General features: G+C 37.0%; 1 protein-coding gene across 1 annotated transcript in view; it reads left to right on the top strand.

Annotated features, from left to right (window-relative positions):
- Positions 1 to 24467, top strand: part of ABCA4 (ATP binding cassette subfamily A member 4) — a 382609-nt gene that overhangs the window by 134998 nt on the left and 223144 nt on the right. Inside the window, exons 12-14 of the mRNA XM_053693132.1 lie at positions 886 to 1091; positions 12457 to 12633; positions 21821 to 22043. Of these exons, the coding sequence (XP_053549107.1) occupies positions 886 to 1091; positions 12457 to 12633; positions 21821 to 22043 (606 nt within the window). The remainder of the gene's footprint in view (positions 1 to 885; positions 1092 to 12456; positions 12634 to 21820; positions 22044 to 24467) is intronic.

Raw genomic sequence — 24467 nt, 5'->3', positions numbered from 1 at the left:
CTGGCTCCTAAGCTTTGAATTCCTGCTTTTTAAATAAAGATAGCAAGAGAACAAAGTAAAAATTGAAAGTAGGATTAAATGAGAAAGTTGCTTAAAATTGCCTGCTCTATCTGAATCATGAATGAAAAAAATGGGTTTAGTGTCCCTTTAATGTTCTTGTAGACCAATTTTGGAACATATCATGGGGACAAAATCTTCAGTAAGATTAGCTGACACGTGGAAAAAGGGAGCACATAAATCTTGATTGGGTTATGTTTTTCAGTGTCACTTCATACCCCTTCAGCATGATATATCACATCTGGCAGGCATATTCTCCTTGTTATGTACAACAATTTTGTTCCCAATACTGTGACTTGTCATTTAATATTTGTTTGATTTGTGTGCCTTTGTTTGTCCCATCGTATATGCTTGCAAGCGTAGCAGATGTTTTTTGTGACACAACATTATGTGGTTTATCTCATGCCTCCTTCTTCAACATAGCTGCTTTAAATAATAGTCACCATAGTATAAACTCATTATTCTTCACTGTAAGAGCAATAAAATTGTGGAACTCATTACCTAAGGAGGTAGTAAATGCCAATACCTTAGATACATGTAAAAACGGTTTAGATACATTTCTGGCTAGAAACAGAATTCAGGGATATGCTTGCTTGTGTTAAATTGATCACCTATTTTAATGGGATTTATCAACCTCATCTACTATGTTACTATGTAACAAATCTGGTGTATATATGGTCCACGAGATCTAGTTTTAGGTTTATTGACTAATACAATCCTGTTCTTTCTTTTATTTAATGTCTCTTTAACATATAGTTTAGTTTAGTTATTTTTACTGTGCATAGTACATTTTTTATTTCATGTAATATTTCTTACTTTTCCTTACAGTGTCTGACTTTGGATAAATTTGAAGGTCATGATGATGAATCCCATCTGACCCATCATGCTCTCTATCTGTTGGAAGAAAATAAATTCTGGGCTGGTCTTGTGTTTATGGACATGTTCCCCTGGACAAACAAAGTGCCACCTCATGTGAAATACAAAATTCGCATGGACATTGACGCAGTGGAGAAAACAAACAAGATTAAAGACAGGTAAACATATTTCCATTTCTAAATTAGACTATGGGGCCGATTATCATGTGTCTGGCTGACATGATCCGCTGTAACAATCATGTCCGCCAGTCATCGATAAATGCTGACAGCATACGCTGTTGGCATTTATCATTGCACAAGCATTTCTTGTGAAATGCTTGCGCAATGCCACCCCCTGCAGATTCGAGGTCAATCAGCCGCTAGCAGGGGGTGTCAATTAGCCCAATCATATAGGATTGGGCAGATTGCTGTCCGCCGCCTCAGAGGTAGCCTGACGAGTTAAGGAGCAGCAGTTTTAAGACCGCTGCTTCATAACTCCTGTTTCCGGCACGCCTGAAGGCTCGCTCGGAAAAAGAGGCATTAGGGCCAATATAGAGCTTGTTAAATCGGTCCCTATATACGGTGTTTATATATATTTCTTTGTGTTCAGTTATAATATTGATCAGATTGCAAGTAGAGATTCCTACAGTAAAACACGACAAGAATTAGAAGACATGAAACCCAGAGCATATGATTTTAATCTTTCTAATTTACTTCTATTATATAATTTGCTTTGTTCTATTGCACTGGTTTTCATTTCTGTCCTTAGGCTTCCCTAACAGGCCAGATTTTGAGGATGGATATTTTGCCTGCTCTCACCCAAGGTAATCCTGAAAATATGGCCTGTTTTGGAGGACAGGTTTGAAAACCAGTATTCTATTGGTATCCTTTACTGAAAAGCATTTCTAGGTAGGTTCAGGAGCAGCAATGCAATACTGGGACTGGGAGCTGGCTGCTGATTGGTGGCTGCACATATATGCCTCTTGCCAATGATTCACGCAGTGTGTTCAGCTAACTCCTAGTAGTGCATTGCTGCTCCTTCAACAAAGGATACCAAGAGAATGAAGAAAACTTGATAATTGAAGTAAACTGAAAATGTGTTTAAAATTGATTGCTTTATCTGAATTATGAAAGAAAAAAATGGGTTTCATGTCCCTTTAAAACTAAACATTACTATATTATTTTATAAACAGAATGTATTTAGTAATGTATAGTGCTTGTTTATACCTCCAACCTAGTTATTGTTTGAAGAGTTTTAATTGATAATTGTCTAAAATATATTACCCCAGACTCAGAGGAGTCCTACTCTAATCAATTCATACTCCTAACTCTCATTCTCCCAGGAATACATATTTTCCTAGCACCCTGAAGAAAACTGATCAATGTGTTTTATTATGACCCCTCTACTACTTAATTGAATAAATAACACATGACCACAAATTTATGGGTTATAAAGGCCCACACTTAGCTGTGATAGCCACCCTTCGAAAGCCTTACCAAAAAAGGGGGAGGTAGGGATCTTCTGGTCGCACGTATACTCCAGACTTTTGGCGCCTCTTTTTGACCACCTCCTTACTCCTTTATACCCCAGCTTAGTTCCCACCTACTTAGCCTCCTCACTACCTGACACTCCTATTCCTACCTAGACAGGGGTCAAATGCCTCTCTCTTGTGTTCTTGCATTCACGGCTTCCTTTACAATTATTATTACTATTAGTAGAAGTAATGATGATAATAACTCAAATAATAAGAATAATGTACCTTCAAATTCACACTTTTGATAACATTATATGTTGTGAAGTGTGATGACAAGACAGTAGTCTTGAAATATTACAATAAAATCCATTTTTTCACCTCATAAATTGATAAGAAAAGGCATATTTCTTTCATGAGATTAAAAGGACTCTAATCACTAAATCTATTGCATGCTCCTCCCCCTAATCATGCTGTTATTATGGAACCTGGGTTACACTACAGGTATCTGAAGAAGCATCACTGCACATGTGCAAACAGGTCAGCACTGGAAAGATAGATTTCATCATGGAGTCACCCATAACCTAAATACTATGCTTATAAAAAGTATTTAGTGTTTAATGTTCCTTTAAATACTGAGAGAGTGCTTATACAAATTAAAGTTTGTCTCTTTAGTAATCAGTTTTAACTGGCTAATGAGAAGTAATCCTGACTTAATTAACATGTGAGTGAAAGTTACATATATTTACGTGATACAGGTGTGGAAAAATCTTAATTACATGTAAATGGTATAATTCTGACAAACACTAAAATAAATTAGCTCTAAATATAGAATTTTATTTTTTTGATCAGCATGTGCTCCCACCAATCACTAGACTGGAGTATTTTTTACAAGTTTTATATCATAATCACTCTACAGTACTTCAACACTCCAATATGTATAGTAGTGTGCGTCTTTAGCATATAAAAAGCAGACTACTTTGCAAATTTATGCACATTTACAACTTTGAGAAATTAGTGTGCTACAGTAACGCTTAAAAACCCAAAACCTTAATGGTAAATGAAAGTCAGAATTAAACTTTTATGGTTTAGATAGAAAATTAAATTTTTAAAAACTTTCCAATTTACTTCTGCAATCAACTTTACTTTTTTTTTGTATTGTTAATTACTTTGTTTAGGAGCATACCTAAGTAGACTCAGGCGTGTGCATGTATCTTGAACATTATATAGCAGCAGTGTGCACATCTTTTGCAATTGTTTGCTTACTCCAGTAGCTTCTGACTGTAAAAGAGCCAGTGCAGACCTTACAATTGTCCCTACTTGAGAGGGACAGTCCCTGATGCTGAGCTGTGTCCTGCTGTCCCTCGGAGACTGCCATAGTTCCCTATTTGCAGAATCTACCTTAGACCCACCACAAACTGCACAGACACGCCCACAAACTACCCCAACACGCTCACAAACTACCCGACACGCCCATAAACACCGGCACGCCCACAAACTGTCTAGACATGTCCTCTAAACACTCATAAATTGCCAAAATTTCACCCACTTTACACTTGTGATCAGCTCCTTTTGACACATCTCCACCCACAAAACAATGAGGGCCCTCCTCAAGCTCTTGAGTCCCTAATTCCTAGTCACAAATGTGGGAAGGTATGCCAGTGTAAACTAACTATTGTAATTGGATACCTGCTTATTCTTAGAGAAGAGTGAATGTTCTTTTTATGTTCACACTTTCTGAAGCACCAGTTCCAACTAAATATGTGCAAGAATTCACAGTGTTCATATGTATATGATGCTGGAATTGGATGACGACTGTCACATGACACACGGGGACGGAGAAATTAAAGTAAACTTTAAAATTTGTCAGAGAAAACTATCTACTGCTTGTTGGAAAAATTCATAGTGTTTTGTATTATAATTTTATTGTGTATTAGTTAATGTATTAGTTAATGTTGCTAACCTACTGTGTTTAATGATTCTTTAAACAAAACAGAAAGAAAAAAAATATTATATGAAGCAAAGATGAAAACGTAAATGTACACAATGTTATGTATAAGAGCATAAACAGAGACTAATAGGAGGACCAATAATCTTTGTATCACAAATGTTATAGTATACTTATACTCATTAATTAAATCAATATGGTGATATAGAATATTTAGGGCTAGATTTCAAGTGGAGCGCTAAATTATCACACCCACAAACAGGTAAATTTGCGGGCATGCAATAGTTATACAAACAAACAGGGGCTGGTTAGTGCTACCATGAACTTGCGGTAGCAATTAGCACTCACAGAATTAACCAGATATTAGATCTCTGGTTCATTTTCTAAAAGTGCCCCAAATGCTCTCAGAATCTCTTGAATCATTTAGTCCTGATTTAAGACAGCGATTACCTTGCATATTTTGTCCCCTATCATAGCGTTCATTTTCATTCAGATGGCGACGTATAGAGCGAGCTAACACATTTGTACCCTGTGCCTGAAGGTCAGCTTGAATTTGTCTGGAAGTTGATCGAGGTTCTTTATCCACCATTTGAACAATCCTTTGTTGCAATATTTGATCAAATTTTCTCTTTAGTCTACTTCCAGGGAGATTAGCTACAGTGCCTGGGCTGTAAACTTCTTGACAATGTTGCGCACAGTGGACACAGGAACATTAACTCCTTAAGGACCAGCGACGTACCCTGTATGTCGTTGGCCGTTTTTTGGGACTTGATTGTTTTATAGCGCGGTCTTGCTACCAGCGTTGAGACTGCTCTATTCCACAAAGCCTGCTGGAGGGAGTGCATTAATAGCGTGTTCTTGCTAGACTTGTGCTATTATGTCCTGAAAAAACCCTTAACGACCAGTGACATACAGGGTACATTGAGGTCATTAAGGGGTTAAGATCTCTGGAGATGGACTTGTAACCTTGAGATTGTCAATGCTTTTCCACAATTTTTCTTCTCAGACAATTCTTTGCTACTCTTTCTCTTCTCCATGCTCAGGGTGGCACACACAGACACACAACAGAAAGGTTGAGTAAATTTGTCACCATTTTAACTGGCTGCCGGTGTGATTTCTATATTGTCAGCACCTGTTAATTGAGACAGGTGAGTTTAATTACAAATTACAGGAGCATCACAAACTTGGAATGCAATTATTTCTTATTATTTTGAGAAGGTGCCAATAATTTTGTCCAGTCTATTTTTGGAGTTTTGTGTGGAATGTGTCAGATTTGGCTTTTTTTTCTCTACTTTTTTGTGTCATATCAATACAAACAAAAAAATATAGACCTGAGTATGCCTAAACATTTGTAATTGCAATATTTTTGGCCATAAATGTATACCTGTATGTGTGTATATATATATATATATATATATATATACATATATATACATATATATACAGTATATATATATATATATATATATATATATATATATATATATATATATATATATACACATACACATATTTAGACATGTGTATGTATGTATCTCTATGTTAAAGTCCTTTGCAGCCTTTTTTTCCCTGTAACTCCTAAGACCTCAAATCTTTGAGCCCTTAAAACTTTGTTCTGCAATATTTTTTTATTAATAATTTTTATCAGACAGTTTTATTATGATTGAAACTGTAATTTAAAAAAAAAATTAAAGTGTTTTTTTAAACTGACGAGCATAAATCGCGATTTCGCTCACATGTTCGCATTTAATTTCATCTTGTATTATGCACTTGCCGGAAGGAGCGATAAACCTGTTATTGCTTGCGCAAAACAGTTAGTGCGCCACTCATAGTCTAGCCCTGTATTTGCTTAGTTTTTCCCTTTATTGCAAATCCAAATTTATTATTGAGTAGCTGATGTTTTAAATATTAAGTTTGGGCCAAAAATATTTGCTGGTAACATTAGTGAACAATGAAAGGTAGATTATGTCATTTTTTGGATGCAGGGTTTCTAAGGAACAGGATTATGGCACACGACTATTCATTTGGGTGGTCTTAGGTTAAAATATGCAGGTAAATACCATCAAACAGAAGAACAGATTCAAATCCTCTTAGTTGACCTGTTGACCTTTAAGTAATTGTGACCTGTGTGGTGTTGGCCGGCATCTGATATAACAGCGTTCCTCATGCTGTGTGTCCTTTAATAACTTGTTTCAATTATTAAAAATCTACCCTGTTTTTTTAGAGGATTTTAATAAATATCTCAGAAAATTAAACTTGATGGTTTGTATTTTGTGTTGTTTGTATTATGCACTGTTCTTCGCTTGACATTCAAAGTGTTTTTGAAAGATAAGTTATAGGCGCCCTTGTTTCAGGCTCGCCGGAAACGGAAATTATGAAGCAGCGGTCTAAAGAGCACTGCTCCATAACTTATCCGCCTGCTCTGAGGCTGCGGACAGAAATCAACCCGATTGAATACGATCAGGTTGATTGACACCCCCTGCTAGCAGCTGATTGGCCACAAATCTGCAGGGGGCGGCATTGCACCAGCAGTTCACAAGAACTGCTGGTGCAATGATAAATGCTGACAACGTATTCTATCGGCATTTATCGATGTGCAGCGGACATGATATGCTACATGGTATTATGTCCGCTCGCACCATGATAAATCTACCCCAGAGTGTAAGTAGAAAGAAATACTTCAAATGAATATGTCAAATAAAAAAATCATTATAGGCAAGTGCTGATTTAATACATTACTTCCTGATGAGCATAGATCAATTTCAAACAACTTTCCAATTTACTTCTATTATCAAATTTGCTTCTTTATCTTGGTATCATTGTTGAAGGAGAAGCAAAGCACTACTGGAAGCTAACAGAACACATGGGTGAGCCAATGACAAGAGACATACACGTGGAGCCACTGATCAGCAGTTATTTTCCAGCTCCTGAGCCTACCTATGTATGCTTTGCAACAAAGGATACCCAGAGATCGAAGCAAATTAGATAATAGAAGTAAATTGGAAATTTGTTTTAAATTGTATGCTCTGTATGAATCGTGAATTTTTTTTACTTTTTCTTTAAATATAAATGCTTAGATAGTTTACTAACTGTAACAAAAGAAGAATGGGACTTGAGAATTATTATATCAGTTATTTAAAAGTTTGAAAAAGAAAGCAGCAGCCCAGCACGTGAGGCCAGTAGATTGCTTGGTATTGAGTTGACTAAACTTCATAGAGATGTTGCGGAAATAACATTTTCAGTTCGCAAACGGCGAACATGAGTTTCCGCAAATGTTCGCAAACGGGCCAACTGGGCAAACCGCCATAGACTTCAATAGGCAGGCGAATTTTAAAACCCACAGGGACTCTTTCTGGCCACAATAGTGATGGAAAAGTTGTTTCAAGGGGACTAACACCTGGACTGTGGCATGCCGGAGGGGGATCCATGGCAAAACTCCCATGGAAAATTACATAGTTGATGCAGAGTCTGGTTTTAAGCCATAAAGGGCATAAATCACCTAACATTCCTAAATTGTTTGGAATAACGTGCTTTAAAACATCAGGTATGATGTTGTATCGATCAGGTAGTGTAAGAGTTACGCCCGCTTCACAGTGACAGACCAAACTCCCCGTTTAACGGACCGCAAACAAATGCATAGAGTCCATTTGCACAACTGCAAACTCCCCATTTGCACAAGGTTGGATACCAAGCTAGCCATGTCCCGTTCCTTGTCCTCACTGATGTCATTGAAGGTCTCTTCCTCCACCCAGCCACGTACAACACCAAGGGTCCCCGAAAGGTGACAACAAGCCCCCTGGGACGCCTGCTGTGTTTGGTCTTCCACCTCCTCAAAGCCACCTTCCTCCTCTGACTCCTCTTCTTCAGACTCCTCTCTCTGCGTTGCCTCTCTCTGCGTTATTATAAGGTGTGTTAAGTAGTACTATTCTTATAAATTTAATCCCTGTTACGTCCCCTATCAGGGGACATGTATATGGCATTGATTTTAAGAACCGGGAGATGGAAAAAGATGCTTGGTCAGATCTCCTACTTCAAATTTGGGGCACTGCGCGTGCAATCTAATGTGCCACCAGATAGGAGTGGTGTGTTAAGTAGTACTATTCCTATCAGTTTAATCCCTGCTATGTGCCTTTTTTTTGGTTTGGTTTTTGAAGCCACAGTGCAGCACCAGAGGCCAGAAAAATTAGGCATGTACACATGCCTGAAAAACTAGGTATTCTTGCAGCCGCTGCGGTAGCAGCGGCCAGAAAAATTGATGTTTGTTTCCCAGGCAGAAAGTACCCTAAAACATTGCGGCTTGAACCCTAGTTGGTGGCGGATAAGTCACGCAAGTCATCCGGCATTCAGTGATAAAATACCATTTTTAGCCCAAGGCAGTTCATCTCATCAGGCCTTTTTTAGTCAAATGTATCGCCCACTGTCAGTCCCTTCGGATCCATCCCTCATTCATCTTAATAAAGGTGAGGTAATCTAGACTTTTTTGACCTAGGCGACTTCTCTTCTCAGTGACAATGCCTCCTGCTGCACTGAAGGTCCTTTCTGACAGGACACTTGAAGCGGGGCAGGCCAGAAGTTCTATCGCATATTGGGATAGCTCAGGCCACAGGTCAAGCCTGCACACCCAGTAGTCAAGGGGTTCATCGCTCCTCAGTGTCGATATCTGCAGTTAAGGCGAGGTAGTCTGCTACCTGTCGGTCGAGTCGTTCTCTGAGGGTGGACCCCCGAAGGGCTGTGGCGATGCGTAGGACTTAAAAAGCTCTGCATGTCCTCCATCAACAACATGTCTGTGAAGCATCCTGTCCTTGCCGGTGTGGTCGTGGGAGGAGGAGGATTACTTTCACCTCTTCCCCTGTTAGATTCCCGTTGTGCTGTGACATCACCCTTATACGCTGTGTAAAGCATACTTTTTAATTTATTTTGGAACTGCTGCATCCTTTCCGGTAACATTTCAGGCACTTTATGCTTATACCGGGGGTCTAGTAGCGTGGACACCCAGTACAGGTCGTTCTCCTTCAGCCTTTTTATACGAGGGTCCCTCAACAGGCACGACAGCATGAAAGACCCCATTTGCACAAGGTTGGATGCCGAGCTACTCATGTCCCGTTCCTCATCCTCAGTGATCTCACTGAAGGTATGTTCTTCCCCCCAGCCACGTACAACACCACGGGTACCAGATAGGTGACAACGAGCACCCTGGGATGCCTGTTGTGGTTGGTCTTCCTCCTCCTCCTCAAAGCCACATTCCTCCTCTGACTCCTCTTCCTCACAATCCTCTTCCAGCGTTGCCGCAGGTCCAGCAAGCGATGCTGATAAGGCTGTTTCTGGTGGTGATGGTGACCACAACTCTTCCTCTTCACGCTCATCTACGGCCTGATCCAGCACAGTTCGCAGGGCACGCTCCAGAAAGAAAACAAATGGCATGATGTCGCTGATGGTGCCTTCGGTGCGACTGGCTAGGTTTGTCACCTCCTCAAAAGGACGCATGAGCCTACAGGCATTGCGTATGAGCGTCCAGTAACGTGGCAAAAAAAATCCCAGCTCCGCAGAGGCTGTCCTAGCACCCCGGTCATACAAATAGTCGTTAACGGCTTTTTCTTGTTGGAGCAGGCGGTTGAACATTAGGAGTGTTGAATTCCAACGTGTCAACACAGCTATCCTTTTAACAGGATTATAGCAGCAAATCAGAAATCACTCACTAGACAGCCTGTTTCGTTCTATTTGGGACTCATCAGTAGGAGATAGATTTCAGGTTGCTGCATTGATAAAGCTATTTTCAAGGTTAAACCAAAATTCATTAAAATTATGTGGGGAGATAAAAAATTGAAATTAAAATCCTCCATGTCTCAAAATTAAAGCAATGTAAATATTTGCATAGGAAATTAGCACATCTAGGCAAGAATCCCTGCTTAACTTATATACAATGTTACAAATGCACAAGAGAATTCTGGGTAAGTTATGCATATTAGATATGCAAATTCTCATTTTTTTGCTTCAAAAATACTGTTTTAACACAGCTATCCTTTTAACAGGATTATAGCAGCAAATCAGAAATCACTCATTCTATTTGGAACTCATCAGTAATCCTGTTAAAAGGATAGCTGTGTTAAAACAGTATTTTTGAAGCAAAAAACTGAGAATTTGCATATCTAATTTGCATAACTTACCCAGAATTCTCTTGTGCATTGGTAACATTGTATATGAGTTATTTCTGGGGAAAAAGCAAGCGGGGATTCTTGCCTAGATGTGCTAATTTCCTATGCAAATATTTACATTGATTTAATTTTGAGACATGGAGGATTTTAATTTCAATTTTTTATCTCCCCCCATAATTTTAATAAATTTTGGTTTAACCTTGAAAATAGCTTTATCAATAGCAACCAGAAATCTATCTCCTACTGATGAGTTCCAAATAGAACGAAACAGGCTGTCTAGTGAGTGATTTCTGATTTGCTGCTATAATCCTGTTAAAAGGATAGCTGTGTTAAAACAGTATTTTTGAAGCAAAAAAACTGAGAATTTGCATATCTAATTTGCATAACTTACCCAGAATTCTCTTGTGCATGGGTAACATTGTATATGAGTTATTTCTGGGGAAAAGCAAGCAGGGATTCTTGCCTAGATGTGCTAATTTCCTATGCAAATATTTACATTGATTTTATATATATACAAACATATACATAGATATGTTGAGGTGATCTTTTTCACGTCAGCTGCTTTTTTACAGTTATTCTGCTTCTCTTTCACGTTATGCTAATATGAGCATTATGTCCCTATAATGGCCGGCAAGCCCACTAACGATCTGCTTAGAAAGGCAGGTGAAACGAAGAATTTTGAACATGATCTTGTCTTTACAACAATTATTAAAATGTTTTCTATTTTGCTTTACATCTATCATAATGTTATAACATTGTTGCATCAAAATTAGCTTATTTTAAAAAGTATTTTTATATTCATTTTTTCTTTTTAAGTTTTCAGAATGATTTGACAGGGGTATTAGTACTAGCATAATGTGCAGTGCAATAAGGTATATTCCTGTAAAGCAAATTGTTTCACTGTCTCTTGTACTAAATATATGTCCACTATCAAACTGCACACAGTCTATATATAGTCATATATTCAGCTCCTACTAAGATCACATTATTTACATATATGAGTCTGTGAGTGGCTGATAGCTGTCATATGACATGGCAGGCAGGGAATGAAAAGGAACTTTGAAATTTGTTTGAAAAAAAAAATGAGTTATACACATAGTTAAAGTACTGCTGGTCCTGAGTGGAAACTGCTGCTGAGCTGTATAACTAGCTCTGATGACTGGAACAGCAGAAGTTTCTGCTCTGGACCAACAATACTCTGCGGGTCTCAATAGGTACTTCTACTATGTGTTTAAGCCCTTTGTGGGGATTAAATACATAGAGGTGCAGGGTCGCTAGTCTTAAAATTGCATACTTAGGTAGGCTCAGGAGCAGCAATGCATTACTCTTTTCATTGGTTCACCAGATGTGTTCAGCTAGCTCCTACTAGTGCATAGCTGCTCCTTCGGCAAAGGATAAGGACTATTAAAGGACCATTAAATATAAATACAGTAGAATTGCATAATCAACAAATGCATAATAAAAAGGCAATGCGGTAGCTCTTACTCTTAATTTTAAATAACCAGGAGATTTTTTTCTGTAATTTCAAAATTTACTTAAATTTGCCGGCCTCCTGTAACATGTGACAGCCATCAGCCAATCACAGACTCATATATGTATAAACTGTAAACCCTTGCACATGCTCAGTAATAGCTTGTACTGCAGAAAGTGTGCATATAAAAAAATGACTGAGCACAATTTGATAAGGGATGTAAATTGGAAAGCCTCTATCTGAATCAAGAAAGTTTAAATTTGATTTGCACAATGTTAACAAGATTTAGTAACAAACTTATTTTGACATCCTGATAAATATTTTTATTTCCAAATTAAATTACTGAAAAATAAAAATCAGAACACTGGACTAAAATAGTAAACTGCTAAGTGTGAAAATCACATACTGTAAAAGTTATAAAATATGTCCAAGCCAGAAATATCATATTATTTTGTTTACATTTAATTTGCTTATAATGTGTTGCTTTACTATTTTTCTCTAGATATTGGGACCCAGGTCCGAGAGCTGACCCAGTAGAAGATTTCCGTTACATCTGGGGAGGCTTTGCCTATCTACAGGACATGATTGACCATGGCATTATAAAGAGCCAGACAAATAAGGAAGTGCCAGCTGGAATCTACGTTCAACAGATGCCCTATCCATGCTTTGTGGATGATGTGTAAGTAAAAGTAGTTTGTGATTTTGTCCCAGATAAACTATCAGATCAAGACACAGTCCAGTGGAATCACAGGAAGCTAAATGTTTGACCTTTGACCTTGTCTTGAGATGGTTCATAAAGTTCCCAGAGTAGTGCCTGCTGTGAGTGCCTCTGAATCCCTGGCATTTCAATTTTTTTTCTTCTCTTTTTAACATCAAGATAAGGAGGCATGGCTAAAACAAATTACCTCATTTCAGGAAATAGCAGTAGGTTCAGCTAGATTGGTAACTGCTACTGACTAGTACCAAGTACCTTACATTACATTTTCTGTAAATAGTGACATTTCTTTTTAGTAGTTGCTGCTATATAAACAATTCCAACCTCAGATGTACTTTTGAAATACATTATATACAAACATTACATGAAGCTAAAGACTATTCAATTTCTTAAAGTAACTTCCAATAGTTTTTTTTGGTCTAAAACATGCAAAACTAACCTATACTTATTTTATCTTCTATCCTGTCATGTAACTATGCAAATTGCTCTTAAAATGTCTCTCACTTGTCTAACACTAAATAACATAGGAATGTATTTGACTCATTGCACATTGAAGTCTAAAAGTGATAAGCAGACATTTTCCTATGTCTTTTCTCTTTTTAATGGAAGCTGTGGGTCAACCTGTCAAGTACTCAGTATGATTATTAAACCTTCTGCTGTTCTCAAAATTGATGTATATTCTTTTCCTTTTACATACAACAGACTAAGCTCTTGTCATAAAAGTATAAACAGTGCAATTTCACGATAGGAATGGCATTTTGTAAGGTGCAATTACAGGTGAATTCTTGAACGGAAATATTTAGCATATTACCCTTGACATTTTTACTCTAAATAAAAATAATGAAGTTTTCTAAGAAATACACTTGGTTTTAAGGAAATTGTTAAGGTTACTACTATTTCTTCATGTCTGATAAACAAAACTTAAATTTATTTTAGTATATCCAGGTTTTTTTTACACCCATTTAAAGCAAAACAAATCTACTTAAAATTCTGAAGTTATATTTATTGTACATTGCACTATATATATATATATATATATATATATATATATATATATATATATATATATATTATATTATATATATATATATATATATATATATATATATTTACAGTATATATATATATATATATATATATATATATATATATATATATATATAATATATATAAATAAATTCAGGCAAAGACATTTCTCAAGCCATGTATATATATATATATATATATATATATATATATATATATATATATTAATAATGGATATTAACAACTTCCTGGTATTGCGTTTATTTTTTTCTTAAAATTATATATTCATATCCAGTTATAAATGTAATAGCATTTAGAAAATAATATTTTCATGTACTCACAATGCTCTCATTTCCAAAAATAGGTTTGTTGGCAGAATTAGTGTGTTTGAGTGTGAAATCGGATGGTCTTGGTGCGTATTTGGTGGTACAGGGATGGAGTTGGTGCAGTTTGTGGACATAACTAAGCACATAAAGTAGTCTGCTGGTGTGACAGGATGGCCTGGGGCAGTTTTAGGGGCATTAAGTGGGCATGGCAGTCCAGTGGTCGTCTAGGGTTGTTTGGAAATTGGACTGAATATTTCAGAGAAGAGTTTCGATGCCCCCAGATTTACTTTCAGAAAATTAGACATTAATATTATAGGAAAAGCAGTGGTAGGGACAGCTGGGCAAGGCTCCCATACTATGACAGGCCTACAAAATGTGACACAGTTGGTAGCTCTGCAAATAAAACAGAAATACAAATATTGTCCTATTGTATAGTACTTTTTATTTGCTACTTTGCTAAGTACCTAAATAACACCTCAGATCAAGTGCATGGAACCTGCAGCACCATCAGGAATGCTCCTAAATGATTTGCTTAGATTAGAAGCATAGCCCACGCAACTCCTTTATGTCAGTACTAGCCTAAGTAATACCTCAGATCAGATGCATGGCCCCTACAGTCCGCATCAGCAATCTGCCTATATAATATTTCAGATCAGGTGCAAGATCCCTGCAGTCTCCATCAACAGTGTGTGCCTTCAGATCAGATGCATGGCCCCTGCAGTCTTCATCAGGAATGTGTCTATATGATACCTCAGGTCAGTTGCATGGCCTCTCTAGTCCCCATAAGACAGTAATGTGTCTATATGATACCTCAGGTCAGGTGCATGGCCCCTCTAGTCCCCATAAGACAGTAATGTGTCTATATGATACCTCAGGTCAGGTGCATGGCCCCTCTAGTCCACATCAGTAATGTGTCTAAATAATGCTTTAGTTCAGATGCATAGCCCAGGAACGCCTTTATGCCAGCCAACTGCCTAAATAATACATCAGATCAATTTTCCCTGCAGCCATTTTATACCAGCAATATGCCTAAATAATACCTCACATCAGATGCATGTCCCCTGCAGCTCCCATCAGAAGTGTGCCTAAATAATACCTCACATCCGATGCATGTCCCCTGCAGCTCCCATCAGAAGTGTGCCTAAATAATATGTCACATCAGATGCATGTCCCCTGCAGCTCCCATCAGAAGTGTGCCTAAATAATACCTCACATCAGATGCATGTTCCCTGCAGCTCCCATCAGAAGTGTGCCTAAATAATATCTCACATCAGTTGCATGTCCCCTGCAGCTCCGATCAGAAGTGTGCCTAAATAATACCTCACATCAGATGCATGTCCCCTGCAGCTCCCATCAGAAGTGTGCCTAAATAATACCTCACATCAGATGCATGTCCCCTGCAGCTCCCATCAGAATTGTGCCTAAATAATACCTCACATAAGATGCATGTCCCCTGCAGCTTCTATCAGAAGTTTACCTAAATAAAACCTCACATCAGATGCATGTCCCCTGCAGCTCCCATCAGAAGTGTGCCTAAATAATACCTCACATCAGATGCATGTCCCCTGCAGCTCCCATCAGAAGTGTGCCTAAATAATACCTCACATCAGATGCATGTCCCCTGCAGCTCCCATCAGAAGTGTGCCTAAATAATACCTCACATAAGATGCATGTCCCCTGCAGCTCCCATCAGAAGTGTTTTTAAATAATACATCACATCAGATGCATGTCCCCTGCAGCTCCCATCAGAAGTGTGCCCAAATAATACCTCACATCTGCTGCATGGTCCCTGAAGCCCCTTTATGTCACTAATGTTTCCTAATAACACAAAATTATTTAGGAGTTATATAGATGAGCATCAGGATTTGGAGCGAGTTTCTAAATATGAGAAGAGGAAAATGAAAACCAGGTGTGCTGATTACTACAGATTACTACTGATTGCTAAATTACTGATTACCTGAGAAGAAGTGGTGATTACTACAATGTTGACGTTGAACAAGTAGTCATGCAAGAATACATTAAAAAAAGATTACAACTGTAGTGTAGGGCCCCCCTCCAACAGATACATTTCCTTTGTGTAGGGCCCCATCCCTCCCTCTCCCGTTATAACTTTTGCCCTAATGTAAGGCCCTGCCCCTTCCAAATATAAAGTAAAAGAGACTATGCAAACCAGACAGTGTAGAACATAAAGTAGTTAAAGGGACATTCCAGTCCCATATATTACATACATACACATATATTAATTACATCTTTGAATAGAAACATATTTGCAATATACATGTATTGGCAAAATGCTTCTAGTAAAAGGTATCACTGTTTTAATGTTAACATTTTTCTCTGCACGTGCATGCAAAGCATAGCTAGATATTGTCACTGCACCCACATTTTAAATACTGCAGCTTCTCAGATCATCAGTGGGGCTTGTATCATGTCAGCAATTAACAAATTGAGTCATTACCAGATGATACAAGCACCTTAGGCTCTCTGAGGAGGTGCTGTGTTTAAAATGCTGGTGCACGGTGCATACTTAAATACACTTTTGAAGCAACTATAGCTTTTATTAGAAGCATTTTTGCTAATGCATGTATATTACAAAATTGCTTCTGTTCAATATCGAAATGCACCCATGTGGTTTCCAATTTTGGCTGGAATATCCCTTTAAAGTAATTATCTAACATGGTTTCTTTTACTGACTGCTTTATATCTGTCCCTAACCGTCCTCAGCAGAAGAGAGAAATAAATAGAAAACCTAAGTTTAAACATAAATATAATATAAAATATAATAATAATATAATAATATATATTCAAAAATACATCTACATATTATTCTAAGGCTAATATATGCTTTGAATGTTTATTTATGACTCTAGCATGTATTTGCTGTTTTATATCCCTTTTAAAAAGGAATCCAGTATACATGAATAATCTTTTCTCTTAGGGAAATACATGACTATAACAGGTTTATGTTACAGCTTGTAAGTGATTCATTAAGCAATAACTTGGTTTTTGTTTAAAAAAAATGCTGAAAACAGACACCAGATCTGAGAATAGGTACAAATATGTATGAGATCATATGAGACTTATTATCAACAATGTGGAAATTGAGCTTTTATCTGACCATAGTAAGATGTGCTGATTTAATGAATGACCGTCATTATTGTACGTACAATACGGTCATCCTCCAGTAATTTCCCGACAAATAATTGGAGGACAATAATCAAAGTAAGCTTTGTATTGTATTCTTTAATTATAACTTTATGTAGTATGGAAATATTGAACAAAATGACTAGCTACTTTATCTCCTAATTATTGTATACCAGTGGATACTGTTTAGGGCAAGGTCTCTGTTAAAGGGACACTAAACCCACATTTTTTCTTTCATGATTCATATAGAGCATGCAATTTTAAGCAACTTTCTCATTTGCTCCTATTAACAAATTGTATTTGTTCTCTTGTTGTCTTTATTGGAAATAGAAGTAATGTAAGGTTAGGAGCCGGCCCATTGTTGCTTCAGCACCTGGTTAGCACTTGCTGATTGGTTTGCTACATTTAGCCACCAATCAGCAAGCGCTTCCCATGTGCTGAACCAAAAATGGGATGGCTCTTAAGATTACAGTCTAGCTTTTTAAAATCAAGATAGCATGTGAACGAGGAAACATTGATAATAGGAGTGAATTAGAAAGTTGCTTCAAATTGCATGCTGTACCTGAATCATGAAAGGCAAAATTTGGGTTTAGTATCCCTTTAAGTAATAACATATTTTGAATTTTAGTATATATTATTTAACTAAACACACATAGATACAATCTATGCCAATTTAAATGAGTATCACAGTATTTATTTAAAGGGATAGAACATTTTAAAGATGTATATCATGCAAATAAAAGGGAAAATTCTGCATTTACTTTTAGATTTTTTACATGCAAATATATTTTTAACATATTTATTTTATTTTGATTTGGAAGCTAAAAGGAAATGCAAGTGTGGCTTAAAGGGACAGTAAACACCAAAAATGTTATTGTTTACAAAGATAGATAATCCCTTTATTTACCATTCCCCAGTTTTGCATAACCAACACTGTTATAGAAATATACTTCTTACCTCTGTAATTACCTTGTATCTAAGCTTCTGCAGACTGTCTCCTTATCTCAGATCTTTTCACAGACTTGCATTTCAGGCAATTAGTGCTGACTCTTAAATAACTTCACGTGCGTGAGCACAGTGTTATTTATATGGCACACATGAACTAATGCCATCTAGCTGTGAAAAACTATAAAATGCATTCAGATGAGAGGTGGCCTTCAAGGGCTTAGAAATTAGCATAAGAGTCTATCTAGGTTTAGCTTTCAACTAAGAATAACAAGAGAACAAAGCAAATTTGATGATAAAAGTAAATTAGAAAGTTAATTAAAATGGCATGCCCTATCTGAATCATGAAAGTGGAATTTTGTCTTTACTATCCCTCTAAGGAATGATTGCTCACTGGCTGGTAAGCAGATCTTTCACTGCTTAACAAGCATTAAAAAAAAGTCCAAGTATAAAACCTGTCTCTTCTAAATGCAAGAAATAATCCTCATATGCTCTAATAAAAAAAAGATTTTATGAGTGGACTTTGGTCTCCCCATTTATTTATTTTTATTTATTTTTTAGTTAATAAAATTACTTTCTAAATGTTACAAACATGGATAACATTAAAACGTTAGAGCTGTTTATATTTTCTGAAAATGTAACTTAACTCATACTTAAAAACCTTCACTGGATCCAGCATACCCTTGCAACTATCACCCAACATCTCTTCTCCTCTAAACTACTTGAGTGGATTGTTTATAAACACTTATCGTACTTTCTCTCTCGACCCTTTGCAATCTGGCTTTTCCCCCCAACAATCTACTGAAACTGCTATCACCAAGGTGACACATGACCTTCTTACCGCCAAGTCTAAAGGTCATTACTACATGCTTATCCTTTTAGACCTCTCTGTAGCCTTTGCCACTGTTGACCATCTATTGCTGCTCCAGACCCTTCAATCATTGGGTATTTGTGATACAGCTCTACTGCAGGTCTCTTCCTACCTTTCTAACCGTACCTTCAGTGTATCCTTATCTGGCTTTTCCTCCTCCCCTCTACCCCGCTCTATTGGGGTACCTCAGGGATCAGTTCTAGGTCCTCTTCTTTTCTAAGTCTACACATCATCTCTAGGCTCATTAATCAAGTCCTGTGGGTTTCAGTATCATGTTTATTGTTTATGCTGACAACACCCAAATCTACCTTTCTGCACCTGATATTTCCCCTACCCTGCTGACTCGTGTCACCAACTGCCAAGCTAATATTTCATCCTATATGACTTCTCACTAGCTGAACCTCTCTAAAACTGAACTCCTATTTCCTCCCTCTACCAATCTCCCCATTCCCCAAATCTCACTTACTGTGAACAACACTGTCATAGCCCCCAGGCCCGGTGCCTTGGGGGTCACACTTGATTTAGAACTTTCTTTTGCACCCCACATTAAGTCGTTAGCTAACTCCTGCTGCTTCCACCTTAAAAATATCTCTATAATTCATCACTTCCTCACTCAAGACACAACTAAGGTTCTTCTCCACTCTCTTATAATTTCCCACCTTGACTACTGCAGTTCTGTCTCCCAAGCTACTGCCTGTCCCCACTTCAATCCATCGCAAATACCCCTGCCAGGCTCATTTTTCTTAAGCATCACTCCACATCTGCTGCAGCCCTTTGAAAACACAAAACATGTTGACCTAACATACAAAATCCACACCAACAGTGCACAATTGATAGCTCTGCCCTTGTCTGCAAATACTCCCTAACCCGCCCCCTCCGCTTTGCCCAAGACCAACTTCTCATCTCTTATTACTTCCTCACACTCTCCTCTGCAATACTTTTTTACGTTAAGATGTCTCTACTACGTATGTTTCTCTCTCCCTCAACTTCCCCTTCTACTTCCTTTAGAATGTAAGCTCACAAGTCCACTTGTCCTGTTAAGCACTTTATGTAAAGATGGTTTACAGCTTACAGGAACTCAAAGACAGGGCTCTCTACCCTTAAGATTTATGTAAATGTCTTCTAATTATTGTACTTCATAACTGTATACTTAAAGGGACAGTCTACACCAGAATATTTATTGTTTTAAAAGATAGATAATCCCTTTATTACCCATCCCCTAGTTTTGCATAACCAACACAGTTAAATTAATACACTTTTTACCTCTGTAAATTACCTTGTATGTAAGCCTCTCCAGACTGCCCCTTATCTCAGTGCTTTTTACAGACTTGCATTTTAGCCAATCAGTGCTGGCTCCTAGGAACTCCATGTGCGTGAGCACAGTGTTATCTATATGAAACACATGAACTAACACCCTCTAGTGGTGAAAAATTTTAAAAATGCCCTGAGATGAAAAGCGGCCTTCAAGAGCTTACAAATTAGCATATGAACCTCCTAGGTTTAGCTTTCAACTAAGAATACAAAGAGAACAAAGCAAAATTGGTGATAGTTGTAAATTTGAAAATTGTTTAAACTTACATGCCCTATCTGAATAATGAAAGTTAGTTTTGGACAAGACTGTCCCTTTAATGTTACAGCACTGCATTTTACAAATAAACAATAATAATAATACTGCTATTATAATTAGTATTAGTGGTTATTGGCTTTGAGTGACTGTGCCTACAGATATTTTGAAACTCGCTTTCAGGCTGGCCTTCATGTATATAAATAAAAAATGTAAGTTTATTTAAAAGAGAATCAATTGTTAAAAAAAAAAAGATGAAAAGCTTTTTAAAATGGCTTTTAGAACAAACAAAAAGGGTTCTTTCTAGACACTAAGAAGACACACCAAATCTTCATATAGGAAACAAGTCTATGACCTTGCAACATTAAAAGGACATACAAAATGCAAATACAAAATGCTCTAATGAGTTAGAGCATTTTAATATTGCACTGTTGCTTGCAAATAAGTATGTGTTCTGTTTAATCCCTGCAATGAGTAGCAATGCACTACTGGGACCTATCTGAACACTTCTTGAGAGCCAATAACAAAAGGCATATGTGTTAAGACACCAATCACCAGCTAGCTCCCAGTAGTGCAGTACTGCTGTTGTACCTACTTAGGACAGTATACACCAATTTTCATATAACTGCATGTAACAGACACTACTATAAAGAAGAATATGCACAGATACTGATCTAAAAATCCATTATAAATACTTTTGAAAATGTACTTAGAAGCTCACAGTTTAGATTTGTTGATGAGGTTAGGCTGGGACACCCACTGAAAGGGGCTGGGGAAACAGGAACAGGCAGACACTCCCCCTCTTCCCCTGCATATGAAAAGACTCATTACACAACCAGGAGTATGTAGACATACGTATACATCTAAAACTTTGGGGCTTGGTTAGGAGTCTGAAAATCAGCACAATGTTATTTAAAAATAAGCAAAACTATACATTTTTACAAAAACACTCCCAGATGGGCTATATGAACGGATTATCTACAAAACATTTATGCATAGAAAAATCTAGTGTGCAATGTCCCTTTAAGTATGGTTTACAACAAAGGATACAAATAGAACACAGTAAAATTTATACTAGAAGTAGAGTACACTCTAAATCTTAAAAGTTTAATTTGGATTTTTTTTTATGTCCCTTTATGTTTGGGCCAAGCTATTTCTTGCTTTTCCTTTAGGCAATCTTGAGATATTTTGTATACAATATCGTTGAATTAAGTTTTAATAATATCTTCATAATGGTCATATATTAAATTGTTTGTGATTTTTTTTTTCTTATAGCTTTATGATAACTCTGAACCGCTGTTTCCCGATTTTCATGGTGTTGGCTTGGATCTATTCAATTTCAATGCTAGTGAAAGATATTGTGCTAGAAAAAGAGTTACGCTTGAAAGAGACCATGAAAAATTTGGGCGTAACTAATGATGTTATTTGGTTCACATGGTTCATTGATAACTTCATGGTAATGACTGCCAGTACACTGATCCTCACCATCGTCATTGTGGTAAGTGTCAAAATAGATTATTTTATTTCTGGCATGATTATCTGAATCACAAATTATTAGATGAGCCAGAAAATTACATTTGAATTTCTCTTTGGATGTAGATTTATTGTCTATTTGTCAAAGAGTTTAAAATCTATCACTTGATAAAATAATAAACACAAAAATGTATTTAATTTTTTTTTATTTTGGACTCATGTGTAAGAGGTAAGGGCTTGAGTAGCTCAGGGGCGGAGACTTGACAGTCTTGTGTGGGAACAAATTGTATGTGGGTGGGGCCTGAGTGAACTAGGGGTGTGGTTTAGTTGTTTCTGAGCGAGGTGTTGATGGTGCTCAGATTCTTGTGAAGAGATAAGGACAAAATAAGAATTTAGTAGTGGAAGGAGGTAAAATACAGAGGTTGCTCTAGATGTATAAGTGTAATATTATAAACAGAAGACAAAAAGAAAACGCCCTCTGGAAGCGTTTTAAAGATAAACTATATAAAAACAAGTCTCTGCGCTTAAAAGCAAAATATTGTTGGATCTAAGTTAATTTAAGAAAACAGTTATTACTAAGTAGCAGATTAAACTAACAGTGTTCTAACAGTGTTAGAAATAGATACAATTTAATGACAAAATCGGTACACATACATATAAAACTTACAAAACTAAATTGATTGGCAGTAAAAACTCATATAGAGCTATATTGATTAAAAGATAAACTTCCTATGCAAAGAATCTTAGATAAGGCAGATAAGGCATTGTCTGGAAAGTTCAAGTGAAACGCTGGTATGTGATTTAGATATAATCAGTGATCCTCAGTATTCAGTATTATGTTTACCCAACTTTTGCAGCTAACAGCTCAGAAAGTCCAGAATTACAAATTCATCAGGCGGTCATTGCTCCCCAAGCATCATGGTACATCTAAGCCAAACAATCTGGTCGATTACTTTGCAATCCGACTTTCTGGCATTGTACCTCTCTAGCATGAGTTCATCCGGGGGGGTTTACTTTGCTCTGGCAAATGACGATCACGTGACCAATTTCCTCCAATAGCCATTCTACTTTGTGAGCTGTGTTGATCCCTCCCTAAGCTTGCATTCCTGCTTTTCAAATAAAGATAACAAGAGAACAAAGAAAAATGGCTAATAGGAGTAAATTAGAAAGTTGCTTAAATTTGTGTGCTCTATCTAAATCATGAAATAAAAAAAGTTGTGTTTCATATCCCTTTAATGTTATAAAAAAATATATATTTTCTGGTCGATAATTACACAATGAAATAAGTCGAAAACACTTTTATTAGATTGTAAGCTTCTGTACCTGTCTGCCTTCTCTGTTTCTATCTATTTATTGTACCCCTGTATTATAAAACGGAATATACTGCAGAATCAGTTCACACATTACAAAAAAAAAAATCTAATAATATTAATAATACCAATATTAACTTTTTTTTTTTTTTAAACAGTGCTGTGTTATATATTTAAAAACATTACAGAGATATTGTATGTATTTAGTTTAAAAATATGTTTTGCTATATCTATGTAATGTTATGATATTGAATGTGTTCACTGCACATTTATCACTATTTTATTATTATTATTGACACTATCAAAGACACCATTTAAATGGGCAGATCTGACAAATGACAGATGAATATAGGCATGCTTTACAACTTGGCATTATTGTTCAGTATGAGAAGGCACCTACCTGGTAGAGGAAGTGTGCCAGGGTGACAAAGAGGAGTGAGAGGGTCTGGGTCTGTGCTGCAGCCAGTGGTCAGGGTGACAAGTAAGAGTGAGAGACGTTTAGCTCCTACTGAGGCTGAACCAGTGAGAGAGAAAGAGGGTGAGAGTTATCCTGTGGAAGAAGTTATTTCAGAGAGAGATGTGAGAGGTGTGCAGCCTATTAGAGGGGCAAAGCCAGTGGTGGAGATGAAAAAAGGGCAATTGGGTGATCCATTCTGGTGTAGAATGCACACAGGCAAATGGCGACAAGCCCAAATAAGGGAAGTGGAGGGGGAGTTTAACCTTTGAAAAACAATCACAGCAAACAAGGTTTTAATCTATTCAGAATGTTTTAACTCTTGACTCCAGAACGTCTTATAATTGCAAATTGTTGTAAGTCCCTTTAAGAAGTGTCTGCACAATCTCCAGCACAGTCTTAAAGGGACAGTCAAGTCCAAAAAAGGCTTTCATGTTTTAAATAGGGCATGTCATTTTAAACAACTTTCCAATTTACTTTTATTACCAATTTTGCTTTGTTCTCTTGGTATTCTTAGTTGAAATCTAAACCTAGGAAGGCTCATATGATAATTTTTAAGCCGTTGAAGGCCGCCTCTTGTCACATGCTTTTTTATTTGCTTTTCACAACAGGGGTGAGATTGTTCATGTAAACCATATAGATAACATTGTGATCACGTCCATGGCTTGTGGCAGACACTGCACTA

This window comes from Bombina bombina, chromosome 10 (genome assembly GCF_027579735.1).
Source record: "Bombina bombina isolate aBomBom1 chromosome 10, aBomBom1.pri, whole genome shotgun sequence".
Taxonomy (NCBI): Eukaryota; Metazoa; Chordata; class Amphibia; order Anura; family Bombinatoridae; genus Bombina; species Bombina bombina.
The sequence above is the reverse complement of the archived record's forward strand: the minus strand, read 5'-3'. Positions and strand labels throughout refer to the sequence as shown.